Here is a 13,550-nt window from a genome sequence, read left to right as displayed (position 1 = left end):
GTATCATTACCACATAAGCGGACTTCCGGGCGGTGGGTAAAAAAATGGGGCTTATGAGGCAAAATCCTGGTATCTCTGGACTCGCGGAGGTCAACGTACAAGGAAAGTTTCCTCTTCCGCTTACTGTGTAGAAACAGGTGGGGTGAAAGGAAAGAAAGGGCCAGGAACATAGTAAATTTTGTTTTCATTTTTAGTTATTTTGTACATGCAAAGTGGGAGACACCCCTCGGATGACTTATACGTGTTATCAAGCCTACTCTTGGTGTGCTCGGTGTCAACTATTACACTCAGCTAACCAACCTTTCAGCAACAGTCTTACTACAAGGCCCTTATCCAATTGACGAATGATAAGCGGAGATGTCTGGTGACATGCCATCTGAGTCGCTGGAAAGCAACTCTGAACATGCTTATTTCATGAAGCAGGCGTTATTGATGGTAATTGTATCTTGCCCGAGTGACACTGGAGGTTGGAATTCTTATACTTGCTCTAGGGAGAAAAAGCCCTTGAGACCGGTGAAACCCCGGTTGGCTGTGTTCTGGTGTATGACAACAAGATTGTTGGTTTTGGGATGAATGATACAAACAAATCCATGAATGTAGGTGAGCCAACTGCCTGAACAGTCAATCCCCATGAACACCTTCTCGGAAGTGTCTATGAAATCTGAAATTCTCCTTCCTTGTCTCTTGTGAGAGTCCCCTTCAAAGCAGATCAGACAGTGTTTGTGAAATCTGAACCTATAGCCGGTCTTCTCAGGGTACAAGACATGCCGAGTTTATTGCCATCGGAGAAATGCTTGAGACTTATCCTAGGTCAGCGTTGCGTTCGACAGACCTCTATGTAACTGTTGAACCGTGTGTCATGTGTGCATCTGCCTTGAGACAGTATCAGATACGGAAAGTATACTTCGGTTGTGGAAATGACAGGTTCGGAGGAACAGGTAGCATTTTATCACTACATGCCGAGTTCGTTCTTGCCTTCCCTTAGCCATACACCCCTGACGCAAAACTAATTTATGCTAGTCGCTCAATAGATCCATCATACCCTGTGCAAGGCGGGTTGTTCCACAAGGAAGCTATCATGTTACTCCGGCGCTTCTACATACAAGAAAATGAGAAGGGTAGGTGGCTGGCTTCTGACAGCTGTGACAAAGAAGTCTTTTTAACATATCATTTCGAATAGCGCCCAAGCCCCGCCCTAAAAAGCACCGTGAATTAAAAACAGATTTCAACCAGGAAGTCCTCGTTGCATCCCCTACACCCTGAGCAGGGACAATTGGTCCTTGGTCGAACGGCCACACAATCAAGGAAGCTGAAGGCCGCTAAACACCTTCGATCTCGTGTTGAGGTGATTGAAGTGAAGTCTAGTGGCGGTGAATTGAGGAACATGTTCCATCTAAATTTTGCGTTGCTTCAGGAACTAAATGTACAATATCGCGCAAGAGCCAATGAAACGTCAACGAGGCGATCCTTTTACCACCATTGATATCAGAAAATTCAGGAGCTCGCTTGCTTCAACCGCTCGGCTTCCAGCTCCCGCTCGGCTTGCTGATAGTATTTGGCCGTGTCGACGCCATGCTTGTATTGCAGTTAGTAACCAATTTGGTATTCAGCGCTGATGATTACGTATGAAAGGCGGTCGCTCCTCCATTGCACTTACCTGGTCATGGTTGACTAGGTTGAACCATGGAAGAACATGGATAAATAGCTCAGAGTATCTAGAGTTTCGAGCAGCAACTCCTTGCAGGTATGAGGAGACTTTGGATGTGCCATATAGGGACTCCCCTTTCTTGACTTTGTCCACCATCTCCTTCATATCCATATCAGCTTCCCTCGAATTCTCTGTGAAGCCATAGAAGCGGTCTGTACAAGAGCGTTAGTGTTAAAAAAGATGTAGACCAAAACCATGGTTGCACTGACTGCAGGATCTCTGATAGACCACGTGAAGACCTCCAATAAGGCCAATGGCTGTTGCTAGGCGCATCACAGGAGCGAACCCTCCCCTGCCCACATGGGATGGGCTCACTCTTTCCATAATCCAGAACGCAAGAGGAGACGCAGCGGCCATTCCGCCGCCCACTGCGTAGTCAGAGGGTCGTGCATATCCGAAAACTCGTCTCAGGTGCCTGGTTTGAAAAGTGAGTCAATTGCAATATGGTAACGTCAAGCTAGTCCATACGGGTCGGAGTCAATTAGCTACAAAAGCTCAAGTTAGCCGCAAGATCCGTAAGTCCAAGTCGAATAAAGAACATCGACCCTACCGGGTAGTCCGTATTGGCCCGCTTCGGGGGGACAAGAATTGATTTGTGATCAGTCGCCATTGTGACCGGGCTGGGACGGTGGAGGATGAATTATAATGGACGTTTCTGGATTGGCTTCCACTTCAATGGAGATGGAAGTCGGACGGAGTTGTGCCAAGCACAATGCTTTACCGGTTGTAGACTAGCAAAATGTTCATAATTACAAAGCACAAATAATGCACATATACAGTTATGCCGAAATGGCTGTTATGACCCGTTGTCACGCTAATCCGACCGCCTACCATACTCTGATACTATGATGCTACTGGTCTTACCTTTCCTGGCAAATTAGCTGAGAGCCTGGCACGCGTCTCGAGTGACGCGTAACTTTATCCGTTCACAGCTGTTCGCGATGGTCAAATTTGCGAGTTCCTATCGAAGTATGCGTACTGCTTGCTCGGTCAACAAAAATAAAATCATCTGAGAAGGCTGTAATTTTCACCATTTTTAAGACATCAGGAGGTTCATCGGAAAATGGAAAAAGATGTGGGCTACTCAAACCCATCAATGGATCAGGATGATACATTGTTCGATTATGATGCCGGCTTAGAGGGCACATTGCAAGATATAGCTGTGGATCCCAAGAGGGATGAACCTATTGCTGCACCAGTATTAGGTCTGGATGAAAAGGTCACAATCACTAAGCAGCGACGATTTACAGTCAAGTTGGATGAGAGCCGGTGAGACTGACATCCGGGGTAGCGCTCTGAATACAGGCTTATTGCTTCCTAGGTTACTGTCACACGCCGGAATACCAAAACTCCGCTCTACAGCGAAGTCGAAACTGAAATTCAAAGGCAAAGGGCATGAGGTCTGCTAGAACCGATTTGTATAGTCGCCGAGGGACCACTGCGTGGCTAACTGTTTTTCAAAGTTTTCGGATGCCGCTCGACTCTTAAATTTTTATCAACTATGGCTCGATGATTTGTTCCCTCGTGCGAAGTTCGCCGATGGATTGGCTATGATAGAGAAACTGGGTCACTCGAAACGCTTGCAGACGATGCGAAGAGAATGGATAGACGAGGAAAAGCCGAGACTTTCCGCAGCTGACTCTGAAGATGCGCAACAAGCGAAATCTTCGAGCCCACATACCCATGACAATAGTATGCCTATTGGGCATCTTGAAAAAGCCAACGCTATCATAGGCCGAGGAGATAACGTGGCACAGGCGCCCCCAACACAGGGCCTTGGAGAGCCATCTTCACTTCTGCTAGGAGGCATTCTACCACAGGAGGATTTGTTTGTGTCTGATGATGAAAGTGTTCCAAGGGAAATCATAGAAGAAGGTGCTCTTGAAAATAATGATGATGATGATGATGATGATGATGATGATGATGATGAGCTGGAAGCACTTCTTCGGGAGCACGAGGATGGTTTTATTGGTAACAATAATCTGGCAGGATCAGATATAAGGGCTTGACTCAGTAGGCCTATAGGTAACCTGGGTCCTTTAAATGACATCGATATTTTGAGGATTACAACTACTCAATGCACTAATACATGATTCATACAGTGGGCGAATTGTTTATACATAGCGTAAATTCCACAAGAACGGTCTATGAACCAGCTCGGTCTTTTTTTACTTGTCCTTGCTCCTTTTCTATAGTTTAAGAATGACTTATAAAACATAAAGTACATGTATTATCGGAAATGCCGAGATGCGGCAGATACCAGCATAATGTGCCCTTTCTCTCTCCTTTTCTATTTTCCTTTTTATTCTATTTTCCTCTTCTGCCGTGTCTGCAATGTATTTATTGACTGGTCTAAGCGTAATCAACAATACTGCTAAGACAATTGAAACATGCCCTTGCAATGGACCCATTGGAGACGAATTTGAAGTGCCGGTGTGCCTCCCTTTTCTTCCCTGGCATTAGCTTATAAATTATGCTAATGCTGCAGGCTCTGTGAACACAGAGAATTGACCACCACCACCTGCCCAGTTTAACTTCTTACCACGAACGGCAGTATTCTCGATGACAGTCGCTACTTCGATGTCATCAGGTGTACCTTGGCCCGTTTGATAGGTGGCGGAAAAGCCCCACGACCAAGGACGACCCTCTACATCAATGACGAGTGAATGGTCTGAACCGGCTGCAACAGCAATGGCCTTGACTCCAGGAACAGCTTTGGGATCTATCAAGATACGAGGCCGCCCACGCTCGTCCTTGATGACCGCATCCTCGGCTAGACTATCGATTTTCAGACCTGTCTGGTAGCCATCCAATCGTCCCCATACAAGGCACTCGCCATCATTAGCGATAGCAAGCGAATGATGGGCGCCGCCGCAGATTTGTGTGACTGCTTTTCCAGATAGCGAATCCACGACGGTGGGGTGCACAATCGCAGCTTCGTCATCACCGGCACCAGCCCTGATACCCGTTTCGCCGAAACTGTTCAGACCCCATGCGTAAACCTTTCCAGACTGATGAACAGCGAATGAATGGAAAGCACCACAGCCAATATGCACAATATTCTTCGGCAGGCCAAACTCGCGCGGCTGCAGACCGTTCAGCCTGTTTCGCTCAATGATACGACGGCCCAGTTGGTTTTGCTGACCCGAACCCCATGATAACACAGCACCTTTATCATTCAGTGCTAAGACGTGATTATCGCCACATGCCAGGTGTTTGATTTTCTTCAAAGACGGTATCAGACTAGGCGTATGTTGGACTTTATTGGCGGCATCAAAACCTAAGATACCATCATTGCTCTAAATCGCCTCTTAGCTCAAGCAGCTCTGTATGCAAGGGCGTGCAAAGCTTGACTTACTCTGAATGTTCCCCAACCATAAACTTGACCGTCATCTGTAAGGGCAAAGCTTGAGCTGTCGCCAGCAGCGACTTGAACGAAGACGGTGTCTTTCGGGAAAGCCTCTGACGGAATAGCGGTGGGAGTTGATTCGTAGGGGTTTAGAGCAATGTCATCATCGGATTCCGAGTCTGACCCATTGTTGGCTTCGTCGATATCTTTGTACCCACCATCCCAAGTAGTATCTCTGCCAAGGGCTCCTTGATCGTTGACGCCCCATGTAAGGATCCTGTTATCATACGTAAGCGCAACGCAATGCATGCCACCAACAGCGACCTGGACAGCACCGACACGGTCCGCTGGCAAGTTGGCATTCAACCGAGGCCGCTTCACATCAACTGCATTCTTAGCAGATCCTAGCCCCAACTCGCCTGAGCTGCCTTCACCGCACACATAGACATTTAATCGAGTGGTTGGCGCATGGTTGATGACCACCTTCGGCTTCAGTTTAGTAACCCGGGGTTTAGCAACACGAGCTTTCTTCAAATCGCGAGCAGGAGCTTCATCGATAACTTCTGCTTTCCGCTTCTCACGTCTCGCAGGCTCAGCTTCATGCTTCTTGCTTGCAAGGTTGTCGACTGTTCCACCTTTGGTAGGTGTGGTGGATTTCACGGGTTGTCTCTTGGTGGTCTTCTTGGGCTTCGAAGGGGTCTCTCGCTTGTCAATTGGAACTTTGCGAGCAGTAGTGGTCGTGGCGGTTGTCTTATTCGCTTTCGTTGTTGTTCTGGTGGTTGCCTTTGTAGTTGCTTTCGTAGCTGCCTTCGTCGTAGTAGTTGTAGTAGATGTGGCCCGTTTACCCTTTGCCGTCGCAGCTGATGCCGCAGCCGGCTTGGGTGCGCTTTTCTTGGGTGGCATAGTCACAATCGAACTAACAGCTAGGTCTTGGCAGATAGGCGGTTGCAGTGGGCCACAGGAATACACGGGATCGTATCAGGGATGGAAGGGTTGGAAAGAGGTAGGAGTTACACCAGCGAACCGGGTATTAAGCTGCTAAGAACGAATGGAAAAGGAGGAGAGGGTGGGGGGAGAGCAAACCACCGAAGAGGCGTTGGACGATTGAAAAGCAAAAGGAGCAAGGAAGAAAGGGTGGGGAATGTCGCCCATGCGATACGAGGTCCGGTGTTGTTGTTTTGTTGTTTTCTATCTGATTTTTAGAGCAACACTAAGGAACAATGGCGGCCGTGAAACAGAGAACGCCGCTGTTTCAACACCAATCCAGAAGACGCCTAGAAGTAGTTATATGTTTGGCTAGAAGATTGTCTGGTTATTCACCCCCATGGAGGTTCTTTGTTCCCATTTTTATTCCTTTATATTATATTATATTATTTTATTTTTCGTCTATCTTTGTGCCCTGAAGTATGTAATAGACTGTAGTACCGGCCTAAAAACGCCTGCATGAAGTTGGTTCTCTCCGGGAGCTCAACCCCTTCCATTGCTCGGACATTCTTGACTACTACTAGTAGGGGCTGCTATCTCTCGCCAAGCTGCCATGTGTTGCAGAAGGCAATCCTCGCGACTGTTACTGTAGAACATTCATCGTGACTCCGCTGACAGCCACCTTGGGTTTTGGGCATACCTTCTGTTCTCAACAACAATGGTATGTTTTACGACTCGACATTGGTAGCAGGGGACTCTGCAGGGGGCGCAACCCGTATTCTCCCACACATTATAACGTTCTGACCCAGGGGCGTCCATTTCACATCCCTAGGGTTCAGAGCCGCGTTTGGCTTGCCTTCTTGACCCCGCTTGGAATCTGGGCTCACACTTACTCCACCAGAACCAAGATAGGTTGGGGCGACAGTAACAATGATAGTATCAATGAATTCGGTGTATTCGGGGTTCAAAAGCTCACTCAAAACGGTCCCGCCGCCTTCGATCATGACGCTTTTGATCCCCTCAGATGCCAGCGCACGTAGTATGGCTTCCCAGCGCAGCCGCCAGTTTTGATTGTACTCCATGATACGGAGGTAATCACCCCCGTAGCCTTTCAGCATCATCAACTTCTGCGGGTCAATCCTGGCCCCCGGAGATACCACTACCCACGGCGCCTTGCCTTTCCCTTCTACTGCAGTCCTTAGCATTCGGCAGTCTGGATGTACGGGCCATCGTCCTGTGGGATCGACTACCACTGGCCGCGGTTGCCACATCCTTCCAAGGCCACCGAACCCGCCTGCACCTTCCAGCCTACAGTTTAGCCCGGGGTTGTCTGCAAGCACTGTTCCAACTCCAATGAGGATCGCGTCATGGCGTGATCTGAGATAGTGGGTCATCAGTTTGGCCTCTGGTCCAGATAGAACAGTCTGCATGCCTGGAAGGAGTGATATCTTAGAGTCCATCGACGATGCATAGGATAGGGTGACATGAGGGAACTGGCGTCGATCATTGTGCTTTGGAAGATAAGGCTCAAGAAATTCTATAAAGGTATTGCTGATACCATCAGCCGCTCGCATCCTCACAATGCCATGACCCTTGTGATATTCATAGCCTTCATGCGCCACAAGTTTAACGTCGGGGTTCTGTATCCTCCACTTCGCCGAGACGTTGCGCACGTCCGTCACTGTACAGAATTTCCCCCCAGCTTCAATTAGCTTTTCAGGTTCTTCCTGGAACTTCGTGAAGATCGAGGAAGGCAAATAGCCCTTGACTGCTTCCCTCCGCGCAAACTCCATTAGTCCAGAATTTCGCTTCACTCGGTCAATATAATCGAGATCATGCGAATGTACCTGACTGCTCCCTGGAGTCCTCGCAATTGTCACCGTCGAATATGCTCCTTCAAATTTGACAACTTTGATTTGGAAGTTGCAGATACCACCCTCCCGCACCCTCTTCTTTCGAGGGCGTTTGCCTTCAGGAAGAGGCCGAGTTTCTGACGTACGATGAGTGGGGCGTCGCAGTCGACACATATAATAGTCCGTAGTGCAATGCCCTTCTTTGCTGGAATTAGACCTCTGTTTGACCCATACATTGTCGATGAACGGCCAATAAGTCTCAAATTCCTCCAGGCTGATCTCTATGGGATCCTTGCACTCGAACATTACTTGGCGTATCCGTGCAAGATTTGGGGGATTGTTGATGAGGTTGTGGTTCGTGGCCGAGCTTGAGTCCCTTGGCCGGGAGTCACGGCCGGGATCATCGGCATCTGGCTCTCTAGGGATATGGTCGCTCGCGGAGTTGTGGTCGCTTCCTAGCTGTATGGGTCCTTGTACATCCGATTCCTTTGGTCTTGCAGACCCCGCCGCTGTCCCAGAGAAGTGGTCGGTTTCGAGAACCGCATCGCGGAGTATGGGTTCGGTGGGCGTTGTATTATCATTGTGGTTGCGGTTGTTGTCATTCTCGTAGAAAGTCACCATGCGTCCGTTCAATGTAGCTTCTTCTAATCCACCTTTTGCACGGTTCGAAGCATCAGCGTGCGATGACCCTGACCCAGAATCAGGTGATAATGATTTCGTACTCGTATAAGACGCGTCTGAGTGGTCATGTTCCATGTCGAACATTGGAGATTCTGAGGCTTGACCAAGGGCAGCTTAAGACACGTACAGTGTGGTCCAATATCGGGTCGAAAGGGCCCCGCAGCTAGCCTGCTCAATTCATGGCTCAAGAACGATGTGCCTGTTGTACTGCTGTCATGAAAAACGTGATGCCTGCTGTCTATTAATGCAAACCATTCACTTATAGGCGTTCTTCATCAGCCGAAAGAGTTCGGGGTCAGATTAGACCTTGTGCTGGGACCAAGCAGCCATTCAATTCCCTCCGTCATTCAGCCGATGTTCTTGGCGCCCTATCTTGCGGAAAGCACCCGCGCTTGCCGGAAACCAAGCGCCTTCTAGATAACTATTCAGGCTTCGTACTCTTTAATCTCTACGAGCTTGTGGATACTTAAAAACTATTTGGGTACACATAATGTTACAGGGTAATAAGTATGTGGTGTTATTTTAGCAGCTACCTCGGTTGCGACATTGCAGGTGGAATCTAGTCGCGTACAAAGCAATATAGCAGTCAAGAACGTGCTAAAGCCCGTTGCGATCTCTTATCGGGCTGCTTTGTCAATAAGCTCCGATCTCTGCTCCAGCTCGCGCCAGCGTCTCATACACTTTCGGCGGCAGCTTGTATTTGACCATCCCAGAGAATATCATCAGATCCTTGGCCATGACGAGCAACTCATCCGCCAGTCCCTGTCTTATTTCGTTCTCATATGTACCAGAATTTAATCGTTCCCTTTCATGACCAATACATGTGATACACCACATGATCACATGGCCGACATTATGGGAAATAATCGGCGGGAAGGACGAAAAGGCTTGGGCAGCGCTCCTAATGTAGGGAACGGCGCCTCGGGCCCGCAACGGCAGAATGCTCAGATCATTGATAGCCTAGAGGAAGTCCGTTAGTTTGGTCGCTGCCAGTTAACACAAGTATAAGATCAACCTACATCCAGAGCCGGCGTCCATTTTGCTGCCTCAACTTCCAACTTGGCCTCCATCATCCTAAGTAGCAATCCGCACGCATCGCGATTGACTTGACGGATTCGTTGGTAATACATCGCGTTTGCGTTATACAACCCAATCATATTCCTTGCCAGAACAACTGGATTATCCACGGTTGTTAAGCTGAGACTGCCACCGGCTTCCAGCTCATGATCATCGGTCCGAGGCCTCAAAGGCTGCAATTTCAGGGCGGGTCCGCCCAGTTCTACAGCAACGGCGTCAGACAGCGCTCGATTGATGATATCAATGACGCGGTCGTAATCCTCAGCGAGGTGATATAATAGGACCGCATCCGTAATAAGACCCTTGTCATCGGCGATAGCTGCTGCTTGCAGAGTGATCGTCTTGAGGAACTCATCTTGATCGACTAGCTTGATCAGGCTAATACGTTGTTCAATCAGCCCCTTGATTCTGCTTCCGTCTGATCTGATGTCGCCCAGCAACTTAGCAAAGTCCCTAGTCTCAAGAATAAATTCCCGCAATGCTTCATGGCACACAGAAGCTTGAGATTTACCAAGAGCTCCGGGCAGGTCGGCGTTAAGGCATAACAACGTAAAGTAATCAATTGCGGCTTCCACATATCCCGTCCGAAATTCTCTGGTGTATTGTGTGATTAGATAGCCGAAATTGATCTGTGGGTATTGCTTTACAGTAAAGGACACTGCGGCTGTTAGGTTTTCCTATAGGATTCATCACGGCATATCGGGTTTCCAACTCACATATCTCTTCACCTGACGTGTAAAAATCAGAGACGCGCAAGATACCATAATAAGCCAAGGCAATGGCAAAGTGCACAGCTGTGATCGGAGCATAAGAACCGAGGTATGAAACAGCCTGTTCGAACATTCCTCCCAATATTTGCAGGAAGAAAAAGGTTCCATAGCCTCCAGGTCCCTCTTGGCCTTTCCCGAATACTCTCTGACCGATTTCTGTGATGTCAGCTTGAATGTCTTCGAGCCCGAAAACATCGCCAGCAATTTCCTCCGCTCTATCATCTTCCCTAGCCATACTAAACTGTAACCACATCCAGTCTTCAACACTTTGATTTATACCGTCTAAGCGTCTGCGGCCAAGTTCACAACGCCCAATAATTTTGTAGCAAGCCATACGGTAAGGATCAACCGTGTTATCAGGCGCGTTGCGAGACCGTTGTTGATATTCGCCGTTGATCTTTTGTTGCAGGTCCCTAGGCAACCGTCGGTTTTGCGCATATGTAGTCATGTATGTGACAAATTTGTGATCCAATGACCGAAAGCCGGGATCCTGGCTCACATATTCTGCAGCTTCGGTAACGAAACCACAGCGGAGGAGGTAGAAAATAAGAATCCAGCAATAATCCTGGCCAACCATCTGCAACTCCGTACCATCTGGAGCAAGGTCTTTCCGTGCTGCTCTGAGCCGAATATAGGCACGGATTTTATTGGTCACAGTTGGTATGCCACCGAGTTGCGCCTCCCGAGGGTTTTTGGTAATCACATTCTCGACCTCATCGTAGAAGAGCTTCTCCAGGAAAGACCTGGAGCCTTCAACAATCCGTTTCCGCAGACTTACTGCTCTGCGCGAATTTGGGCTGTCATCCAAGTAATCTTGGGCGAAATGACGTTCCACGAGAGCTGAGGGATCAGTCATGTTGATAGCGTCTGGAGACTCTCCAACAATGCTTATCAAAGCTCTATAAGCATCGTACAGCTGTCGAGGTACCTGGAAAAGTCAGTCAACCGCGCACGGGGCTTTGTTTAGGAAACTTACATCGCCGCCAGCATGCCCTTCAACATCAGAAAACTCATGAAGGACCGGAAATGCTCTAGTCTGTAGCCTGGCAGAGTTTAGCAGCCGAACCTTGTCTGCATAATAGCCCATTTTTTCTCGCAAGAAGCGAAGATCAGAGTGACCACTCGCGCCCTCATTGCGTTCTATAGAATCTTCGAAGAGCCGGATGCTTGCTGTTCCTGTTCCTGGGATCCCGATGACGGATTTTTCTAGAGCGGAGCGTCCGAATACACTTCGCCGACCTGTAGATGTAGGGCCACTTGTGGATGCAGGGCCGAGCTGTTTGGATCGCCGCACCGAGCGTCCGAAGCCACCTCTCACATCGCCAGCGCCATCGTCCTTTTGCGCAAGCCCGAAGTGCTGAAATATCTTGCGGCGTTGTTCCTCCCAATCCATGTCAACCTTCTCTTCCAAGAACGAGTCAAAGTCTCTCTGGGTCCGAGCAAGGCTCTCATTGATCATCACCTGACGGCCACGCTGCTGTATGTTTTTCAAGAATTTTTGATTGTCTGGGTCAAAGGAATCTTGTTCTCTCAGCGGTGTCGCTACAGATGCCTGAGGGTCCAAAGCCTTCAGATCCCGCAAGGCGTGGCCAGGAGATACACCTGAAGCCGCAAGCAAGTAATGGCTGGATTATATATTAGAATATCAGCTGACCAAGATCGGAAGCAGAAGCATCGGGCGTAAGGAGGTTGAACTTACGCTTTGCTGTGTGGTACATGAGGTTGGAATTCCTTTGATCCACCAGCACCAAGCTCCCTGGCCTTTCTGCGAATGTCGTCCAGACCTAATTGAAGACTCGGTAGCTCCTCGAAGTTGCCGTTTTGTGCAATTGCAGAAATTGGTCTCTTTTTACCGCGTTCTAGTAAACTGTTAAAAAAAGCAGGTTGAGTCGCCTGACTGGATGATTGCGGTGCATTCGTCTGTGTTTGATCTTGTCCAAAGACCGAGCTCGAAGTAGGCTGCTGCTGCGCTTGCGACTGCTTTGCGAAACTTGTTCCACCTGTAAGGCCTGGCGTCCCAGATGGGTTCCCAAAGAGACTCGATGATTGCGTAGCGGCTCCTAAGCCACCCCCGCCAAAGAGGGAGCCGGTGTTCGTGGAGGTCATTAGAGGATTTAGGGGCTGATGCCGTTTGTGTTTATCCAGCAGTCTCCGAACGTCCACTGTAGATGCTATCCAAATTAACACTATAAGCATCAATATCTTCAAAGCAAGTTTGAAAACATTGCGGCTCACCGTCAGAAAGTAAAAAGAAATGAGTATAAGACCTTTTTTAGACAGACCCTGATTCCGTCTTCGCTCGGTTTGCGATCCGACAAGTCAGTTGATAAACTGTTTTGGCGTGCAGTCCCAGATTCCGTAGGTATGTCGGACTTACTTTTTTGCCGAGCTTTGTCGGGCTTACCAGAGATTCATCTCTGCATTGTTCCAGTGATCGGACCGGCTTTCCCTCACTTCAATCTGCTATTTATCTCCCCACTCCGGGTAGTCGATCTCAACTATCGGCGCAAGTTTGGCCCAGCTCATTAATATAGCATAGTTAATTTCCATCCCAGGGGCTCGGCTTGACGTGCCGCTACACAATGCCGGTATTTCAGGCCAAGACGTTTCGACGCGCAACAACAGCATCGTCTACTCTCGGCGAACGAATTGGTGCAGCTTACCGGGCTCATCTAACCAAGCGCCCATTTCTACTCTTCGGCCTTCCTTTTATTATGATAATAGTTGCCGGGTCTTTTGCTTTAACACCCGCTGCCGCTCTGAGGTACGAGCGGTACGATCGCAAAGTTAAACAATTAAGTCAAGAGGAAGCAATCAACCTAGGCCTCAAAGGGCCCGATGGCGACGAGGGTATTAAGCGAAATCCACGGCGACGAATCATTGGTGATGAAAGGGAGGAGTACTATGTCAGTATACACCCTAATCGGTCAAGCGAGGATTTGCGTAATACGGCTGGGATGTGGGATAGCAGCTAATCCGGTATCACTGCTACAGCGGCTCATGGCCAAAGATCTTGATGATTGGGAGCAAAAGAGAGTACAACGCTTCAAAGGCGAACCCGATGGGAAACTCTGAGATGCGCCACGCTTGCTTTAATAATAACCCCGACATGGTTCACTATTTGGTGATAGCCACATAAATGCGACGTCCTTTCCCTTTCAACCCTCTAATGCCTGATGTAACTCAGT

At 48.7% G+C, this 13,550-nt stretch overlaps 7 protein-coding genes across 7 annotated transcripts; 3 read left to right on the top strand and 4 right to left on the bottom strand.

Annotated features, from left to right (window-relative positions):
- Positions 1–52: 52 nt before the first annotated feature.
- On the top strand, positions 53–1,444 carry BDQ94DRAFT_110384 (nucleoside deaminase). The gene is made up of 6 exons (XM_026763553.1): positions 53–241; positions 314–435; positions 492–596; positions 755–963; positions 1,021–1,118; positions 1,181–1,444. The coding sequence occupies exons 2-6, from the start codon at positions 358–360 to the stop codon at positions 1,261–1,263; spliced, it is 573 nt and encodes a 190-aa protein (XP_026620742.1). The 5' UTR covers positions 53–241; positions 314–357; the 3' UTR covers positions 1,264–1,444.
- On the bottom strand, positions 755–2,469 carry BDQ94DRAFT_153418 (putative NADH-ubiquinone oxidoreductase 21 kDa subunit). The gene is made up of 6 exons (XM_026768143.1): positions 2,259–2,469; positions 2,177–2,193; positions 1,918–2,123; positions 1,658–1,860; positions 1,021–1,575; positions 755–963 (listed from the first exon to the last, which is right to left on the bottom strand). Exons 1-5 carry the CDS (start codon positions 2,316–2,318, stop codon positions 1,495–1,497), a joined length of 567 nt encoding a protein of 188 aa, XP_026620741.1. The 5' UTR covers positions 2,319–2,469; the 3' UTR covers positions 755–963; positions 1,021–1,494.
- A 115-nt stretch (positions 2,470–2,584) lies between these two features.
- BDQ94DRAFT_110363 (Chromosome segregation in meiosis protein 3) lies at positions 2,585–3,816 on the top strand. Its single transcript, XM_026763552.1, has 3 exons — positions 2,585–2,977; positions 3,030–3,108; positions 3,172–3,816. Exons 1-3 carry the CDS (start codon positions 2,772–2,774, stop codon positions 3,715–3,717), a joined length of 831 nt encoding a protein of 276 aa, XP_026620740.1. The 5' UTR covers positions 2,585–2,771; the 3' UTR covers positions 3,718–3,816.
- Positions 3,817–3,831: 15 nt separating this feature from the next.
- Positions 3,832–6,224, bottom strand: BDQ94DRAFT_153415 (RCC1 domain-containing protein). The gene is made up of 2 exons (XM_026768142.1): positions 5,067–6,224; positions 3,832–5,007 (listed from the first exon to the last, which is right to left on the bottom strand). Exons 1-2 carry the CDS (start codon positions 5,958–5,960, stop codon positions 4,180–4,182), a joined length of 1,722 nt encoding a protein of 573 aa, XP_026620739.1. The 5' UTR covers positions 5,961–6,224; the 3' UTR covers positions 3,832–4,179.
- A 214-nt stretch (positions 6,225–6,438) lies between these two features.
- On the bottom strand, positions 6,439–8,814 carry BDQ94DRAFT_153414 (RibD family protein). The gene has a single exon (XM_026768141.1). The coding sequence runs from the start codon at positions 8,597–8,599 to the stop codon at positions 6,710–6,712; it is 1,890 nt and encodes a 629-aa protein (XP_026620738.1). The 5' UTR covers positions 8,600–8,814; the 3' UTR covers positions 6,439–6,709.
- Positions 8,815–8,980: 166 nt separating this feature from the next.
- Positions 8,981–12,685, bottom strand: nic96 (linker nucleoporin NIC96). The gene is made up of 6 exons (XM_026768140.1): positions 12,598–12,685; positions 12,062–12,533; positions 11,339–11,987; positions 10,309–11,290; positions 9,535–10,250; positions 8,981–9,475 (listed from the first exon to the last, which is right to left on the bottom strand). Exons 2-6 carry the CDS (start codon positions 12,466–12,468, stop codon positions 9,149–9,151), a joined length of 3,081 nt encoding a protein of 1,026 aa, XP_026620737.1. The 5' UTR covers positions 12,469–12,533; positions 12,598–12,685; the 3' UTR covers positions 8,981–9,148.
- Positions 12,686–12,944: 259 nt separating this feature from the next.
- BDQ94DRAFT_163408 (cytochrome c oxidase assembly protein COX16) lies at positions 12,945–13,501 on the top strand (the record flags this gene model as incomplete). The annotated part of the gene is made up of 2 exons (XM_026769733.1): positions 12,945–13,268; positions 13,334–13,501. The coding sequence occupies 2 exons, from the start codon at positions 12,945–12,947 to the stop codon at positions 13,499–13,501; spliced, it is 492 nt and encodes a 163-aa protein (XP_026620736.1).
- Between the last annotated feature and the right edge of the window lie 49 nt (positions 13,502–13,550).

The sequence above is a fragment of the Aspergillus welwitschiae genome, assembly GCF_003344945.1.
Source record: "Aspergillus welwitschiae strain CBS 139.54b unplaced genomic scaffold BDQ94scaffold_54, whole genome shotgun sequence".
In the NCBI taxonomy this organism is placed as follows: domain Eukaryota; kingdom Fungi; phylum Ascomycota; class Eurotiomycetes; order Eurotiales; family Aspergillaceae; genus Aspergillus; species Aspergillus welwitschiae.
Note: the sequence above shows the minus strand (reverse complement) of the source record. Positions and strands in the feature narration are given on the sequence as shown.